At 37.4% G+C, this 6,749-nt stretch overlaps 1 protein-coding gene across 3 annotated transcripts; it reads left to right on the top strand.

Annotated features, from left to right (window-relative positions):
- Positions 1-1,876: 1,876 nt before the first annotated feature.
- Positions 1,877-6,749, top strand: LOC120331038 (uncharacterized). 3 transcript variants are annotated; one of them, XM_078109904.1, is made up of 5 exons: positions 1,877-1,976; positions 3,303-3,416; positions 3,764-3,966; positions 4,745-4,903; positions 6,370-6,749. In XM_078109904.1, the coding sequence occupies exons 1-3, from the start codon at positions 1,948-1,950 to the stop codon at positions 3,816-3,818; spliced, it is 198 nt and encodes a 65-aa protein (XP_077966030.1). In that variant the 5' UTR covers positions 1,877-1,947; the 3' UTR covers positions 3,819-3,966; positions 4,745-4,903; positions 6,370-6,749. The 3 variants fall into 3 exon arrangements, 2 of the variants coding, with proteins under 2 accessions (XP_077966030.1, XP_077966029.1); XR_013474287.1 differs by lacking the exon at positions 1,877-1,976 and adding an exon at positions 2,958-3,191; XM_078109903.1 differs by lacking the exons at positions 1,877-1,976; positions 3,764-3,966 and adding an exon at positions 2,958-3,191.

The following is a 6,749-nucleotide window of genomic DNA, read 5'->3' as shown; positions in this document are numbered from 1 at the left end:
CTTCAATATCAATAAAATTTGCCCTCTCCCCCCCCCCCCCAAAAAAAAAAATTAAGCTGTCTACGCGTTTGTCTGTTTGTACTGAAGCACTGTCAGCAAGAATATTTATCTAAACCTGCGCGCAGTGCTAAACAACTTATACTGTTATATGCCACTTTAATGAAGACCAACAACCGAAGTACAGAAGTAGCTGCAACTAGTTCCAGTCATCAATGACATATTAAACCTGAATGCCTGAAGCAAGGAATGCTTGATTCTGTTTTGCAAAAATGAATAATCCAAAATAACAGCTGCATGAACTGCATTCTGATTGCAAGAACCAACTCTTAAACACTTTCAGTAAATTAGTGTTTTTCCGCCAAATAGATTCCAGCGTCAACCTGAGTTTAAAATTGAATAAATACCGTGCGGTACCGTACGTGACCACCGTATCCAAAATAGTTAAATGAATCGAATTTCGACATACCAATTACGAACATAGAACTAGCGACCAATCAACCCGCAGAATGCCACACAAAGCTTGCATAGCGGGAGGACTAAATGCAACAAGTGCAGTTTTACGTATTCTGTGGCGGTTGCAGATGCCGCAAAACCATGGCGGTATTTCCATACCATGGCCGCTACGGCCAAACTTATGGCGACCACAGAGATATATAAATAGTTCAGTGATGGCGACTGACTCTTTAGCTGCCACAAACCAATGACAAGCTGCCGTTACCGCGGCAGCAAATTGAAAACCAATGGTAGGTAAAATTTGGCTGCCGTAACCACGACGGGTGGGCCGTAAAGACAGGGCTGTCCCTCATGGTGACAAATATTGGGTAAGTTGGAACGTTTTTCTTATGGATACAGTTTTGATGGATTTGGGGCTAGGGTTTAAGTAGGCTTACCATATATCTGGACAGAAAACCGGGACAGTGAGGATCGGACAAACTTTGGTTCGATTTAGATCCTCAGTAATATCTGAAACTTCTTTCGTATCTTTGCGAGTAGATACCGGGCTTCAAAACTAGCTATAATTTATTTCGTACGCGGGGTCGCAAAACATTTTGTATAAAAGCAAAATATCTTTGAGAGTTAGAATAACTTTTCAATTATTCGAACATTTCAATAATCGACATAAGAGATACACCTGCGTTGCCATACTGCAATAGTTGTACTCATAATGTCTAAATGATTTCTGCTCTGTTACTTGAACAGTGTGAATTTATACAATTTGACAACAAGACTTTCTACTCAAACGGGCAAATCCGCGGAATGATGATGAACTAAGTTTTAAAGTAAATGAGCGCACATCCTATAACAGTCCCATAAATGCTCGGTTTAAGTTTTAAGGAAACATTATGGCCACTCGTCTTTCTACAATCCCATTTGGCTTTTTGATAATTTTGATATCGGCAGTGCAGATTACGTTGGGTTTCAAATTATTGCAATGAACATATAATACATATGACACAACAACACAGTAGTTCTCCCTTTGTTAACTAGTGAATCAGAAATAAATTGGATGCTTCCGTTAAATAAAAGAACTTTGTATATATATATATATATATAAATGTTTTAATGACTGCTATGCTGCATAACCGGGACATTTAAGGCTACCGGGCGGGACGTCGGGACAGCTCGTCAAAACCGGGACTGTCCCGGCTAAACCGGGACGCATGGTAAGCCTTGGTTTAACCCAGATAGCACAACTACGTTGGGCCAACGTTATAATCCGCCGGCAACCGTTGTACGCGGTTTTACAACCATTTACCATGGTAAGGCCATGATTGGCATTCAACGAAACACGCCATCACGCGAGGAAATGGGCGCGCGATTCGAATATAGCACATGAGGTCGCTATTCATTTTGGCGGTACTCGTATTTCGTAATAGATATACTGTTGCGAGGTTTTTGCCGTGGGTGGGACAGTGAAATTGAACTTTTAATGCTATCATAGTATGAATGGCGAAAGTAGAGATAGTTGTAACCGTGTGAGTTAATCTCATGGTACCGGTACAGTACCCTAAGTGCGTTGTCAGATCACGGTTCATAAGGGTGATACGGTACCGGTACCTTACCGGTAAAAGTTACGGTACATATTTCTGTATTTATCCCTGGACACGGTACCGGTACCGTACCGGTACCGGTAACTACAGAACGAGATGAGGTACGGTACCGTACTTGGTCTTTTGGCATTTTTTTGTTTAACTTTCTTAGGCTGCCATCTCTCATTTACCAGTATTCGTTATCGAGTAGTCTACCGGTAAAAGTTACATATTTATCCCCGGACACCGTAGTTACCGGTAACGACAGAACTGCAGAACGAGATGAGGTAGACTACGTTACCGTACTTGGTCTTTTGGCATTTTTTGTTAAACTTTCTGAGGTTGCCATCTCTTATTTACCAGTATTTGTTATCGAGTACCGGTACGGTACCGGTATTGGTCCTTCATCCCTAGATATGATTTTTTATATTTACTTTATTTGTCTGAGTGCAAACATTTCCGCAGCCCAAATCCAACCCGTTGGACGATTTAATCCAATAATCTGAATAGTTGCACATTTGTGAACCTTCTTTCTGATGAATTTCAACAAATCTAAATACAGATCTCAATTGGCTGAAATCTAAAATATGTTTTAACAATTGCCACAATCAAACTGAAACTAAAGTTTGGTGTTTTTGGGTAAAGAATAGCTCAAGGATTATTGTTTTCCCTTTTTGTTTTTATAACACTTTAAATAAAATTTTGTTTCTGAAGTATAACTTTTTACGCCACACATGCGAGATGCGACATGGCTCGCCAGTCTAGGTGCGCAAAATTTTTGCACGCGGTCCGAGAACTTTGTTCAACCCTGCTCTAGTTCATATTTTTCAGCTTTGTTGAGAAATAAATTACTGATTTCTGAATAATATCTATTTTGTTTCAAAATTCAATAGAATTATATTGGGTATATATTAATATGATTTATTTTCAGTGTATAGGCCTATGCTATGTAAGCTTACCCAACCAACCTTAATTAAGTGTTATTATATTTTAAAGTGAATTGGAAAGTAGACCACTAGCAAAAAAGATTCGGGCGACTGGGCGAAGCCCATCTCTGTACAATGACTGCCAAATGTGCATGCAACTGTGCAATGCCCAGCGACTCTAAAAGCATGAAGTATTATTCGACACATCCTTTACAAATATTTGGACATATTTTGTGTAATATCCATTTTTGTCCGATCATTCTAAATAATTATTACTGATTAGATATTCTGTCAAGTGTCAGTATTACCATTGTAAGTTTAATAATATATACCATTTTCATAATAGGCCCCATGACAATGGACTGGAAAATTCACCTGCTTCAATTCCCTCTTTCACGCAATCATACACTGTGTCATTTCAAGCATCTCAATGTTTCAATGCGGACAATGCCCAAAACAGGTATTTTTGTTTTATAGTTTGATAGTAGCTCCTTGCATATCTGTGCCATAAAATATTGCACAATAACTAGATATATCGAAAGGCATTGCATGGTAATTTAAGATTCCCGAGGTTGATGCGATTTTACTACGCCGACTTATTAACCGATTATATGCAAAAACCCATTTTTTCAGGCTTAAAAACAGGCCTCGTCTTATTCGCCGGGTAGACTTGTTCGCCGGAAAATACGGTAATTAATATTACTGAAAAATTTATATTCTGATAATTAGTATAGGCCATTCGTTCACGTTTATCATCTGGAAGACAATCATGTACTATACATTGGGTAACACTAACTTGATTTTCAGAGATCAAGCCATGCTCCAATCCAGTCCATGGCAAAATTGTTGGGACAGGCGGTAGAAATTCTTATGCTACAAGCTACGGCATCTGCAACTTTCCACTGATTATAGTGTGGACTCGGACATACCGGAATTGATGAAATTCATTGTCAATTCATTGTCTGATTACATTTTGATCCAGAATACATTCAAGGATGAAAAAATGGCTCGTAAGTTGAATATTTTTATAGGCTGATTACGGACACTTTACGGCGGTGGTTCTCAAACTTTTTTTTCCGCGACCCCAATTTTTGTAAAATCACAGACTACAGATACTTGCGACCCCACAACGAGAAAACATTGAAAATCAATTTATTCTATTCTGAATATTCTATTTAATCATTCTGATGAAAATCGACTGTAAGTTTGCGGGGCGTTGGTGTAACGTGGTTGTACGTAACTGTTTAATTCAGTGGTTCCCAACCTTTTTACCCCAGCGGGCAAGCAAAATTAATTTAAAAGAGTTCGCTGACCGGTAACACATGCCATCGTATGAAGACCACGATGTAAAAATCTCTGAGATTCAGAATATTTGTTTAGTTTTAGTACAATGTTAAAATATTGCAGATTACTCCATAATTAATTCGAAAGCTAAACAGAACATGAAAGTAAAATAGGTGAAAATACCTTTGCTGGGTCTCATCTTATTGAGTGCCTTTTATTTTTTGTCGTTTTGTTTTTGACTGCATGAAGGGCTTCGAAATTATGTATGAAATACAATATGCCCCATATTTTCGCTTCGTGTTCAAGGAAGATTATTTAAATGTCTAAATACGATCCGATTGCAATATTAAAATTGTTCACTTTTATACGAATGCGATGTGGACAAAACACATATGTGTATATTTTAGAGTAGATGCTCACGATAATTAACATAGAGCTTTTGCAACGGATGGAAACCTTTTCATAAAATGTATTCTCATATTTGTGCTTATTTACTCATTCCAGATAGGATATTTGTCAAGTCTCGGAGGTTGCTCCAAGAAAGACTGGATTGGAGAATCATGAGCTCAGTTATAACAAATTTACTCGCCCGCTCTTTCAACTGTGCAGGACGCGATGGATAAGAAGCAGTGAGTGGGACGCCCTTAGTTTCTGCTATTAAAGGTATGTAATATGTTTATCATATTGTACCACCATCTTTCTCTGCTCTACCCTCTTCTATTTTATAAGTACAAGATTATTTGGACTGCAAATCAGCTTAAGATAATTCATAAAGGAAATGAACAAAAATTGATTAAACAGAATCTGACAATCTGGAGTGAAAACAAAACCTTAATTAAGATTAAAGCGTAAAGAATAAAAGGTTTTGCCAAAAAGATGCCTATCGTGTTCATGAATTAAATTAAGTTACACACACACAACAACAACAGAGATATAATAAAATAAAAACAGGCGAGAAAATTTAGATAAGTTGGGTATATTAAACTAGTAAACCGGACTAGTAAACAAAATTTACTTGCCAGTTGCCACTCCATTCATTTTTAGACACGTTTAGTGGCCATAACGATCGTTTCAAAATTTTGTTGTTATTGTTATTGTTGTTATTTGTCTCCGTCTCCATTTTTAAAAAATCGCTTTTCTCTTCGAATACTGGACCAATTGCTTTGAAATTTTCAGTGGTTAAAGATTAATTTTTTCGCTAGAAGGCTATTACTTTTATTTATTTCAAAATTTTGCGTGAATTCTATGAAATTTGATATTTCGTCTAAAATTTTGCTGTATTATTTTTTATCCATGGGAACACGGATTTTAGTCAGTGTCATGACTAGCTGTACGTTTTGATTCTGCAAAATTCTTGCTACTGGAAATTCAGAACTTTTTTGAGGGTACCGGTAGCGTCAAAGGTACCGGTAGGGACTGATTCGCTCTGGTCTAACGTGTCCATATATTTGTGCGTAGCTCTCTTGTTATCATTATGATTGTCAAATTGAATAATGATTTTGTAAACAACTGTGGACAGTAAAGAAATTGAATGTAGATTTTGTATACAAAAGTGAACAGTATAGAAAAATATTTATTAAGGAGATATCGCCAAGTTAGAGTCAAGTGCCAAATTGCCAATCCAATGTTGCCAGAGTTTGGTGCATAATGGCGAACAGTGGTTTTCGAACTTATTTGTATCATCGCTCCCTTACAGTACTTTTTAAATTATCATCCCCCCCTAGCACAACAGCAAATGATGAAGTTACAACTAAATTTATTGTAAATCAATTAAACAAATAGACTAATCATGGTGCATGATGTTTCTAATAAGATAGATGAATTTCAACAAGGAATATTTCAAGACATTTTAGTCAGATAAAATCTCAAATCATCATTATTCCCTCCAACAAATATTCCCCTCAAAACGTTGTCTACGCCCCCCTTGCGGAATCAAGAATTTCTGTATTTCTCAATTATTATCGTCTTGTCAATGTAAGCTTCACTCACACATTTGCGACTGCAGAATCTTGGCTTAAGATTCTTACTCTGAAAATTTGTTGGGATGCAGTCATTCAGACTAGGCTTTGAACTCTGGTGCTGTAATTTGCTAATACTCCAATTTAACACAGAATTTTTATATTTTTCAGCTCTGGATGATCTGGCAACGAACTCCGATTAATTTTATTACATGTATACATATTTGTAAAATAAAGACATTTTGTTATCTTTTGTATTTTATTATATAAATAATGTTAGATTAGTGGGAAATTTCTATGTAGTATAGATCCATACCCTGTCTGTACAACACATCGCCTAACTTGGCCCGACCATATGCCACGATTGTATTAGAACGTGTCGCCTACGTAGGCCCGGCCATATGTCACGATTGTGTTACAACGTATCGCCCACATTGGACCGGCCATATTTCACGATTGTGTTACAACGTATCGCCTACTCTGGCCCGACCGTTTGCCACGGTTGCATTACAGCGAAAGGACCGACGTTGGCCCAGCGGCCAAATCTTCGC

The sequence above is a fragment of the Styela clava genome, chromosome 2, assembly GCF_964204865.1.
Source record: "Styela clava chromosome 2, kaStyClav1.hap1.2, whole genome shotgun sequence".
Classification (NCBI taxonomy): Eukaryota; Metazoa; Chordata; class Ascidiacea; order Stolidobranchia; family Styelidae; genus Styela; species Styela clava.
The sequence above is the reverse complement of the archived record's forward strand: the minus strand, read 5'-3'. Positions and strand labels throughout refer to the sequence as shown.

Bases quoted from the DNA above. Each gene is read 5' to 3' on its own strand.
- LOC120331038 (XM_078109903.1), top strand. From the start codon at position 3,092: ATGACTGCCAAATGTGCATGCAACTGTGCAATGCCCAGCGACTCTAAA. The intron at 3,192-3,302 runs GTAATATCCATT...TTTTCATAATAG, and splicing joins AATATTTGGACATATTTTGT to GCCCCATGACAATGGACTGG. The intron at 3,417-4,744 runs GTATTTTTGTTT...TACTCATTCCAG, and splicing joins GCGGACAATGCCCAAAACAG to ATAGGATATTTGTCAAGTCT.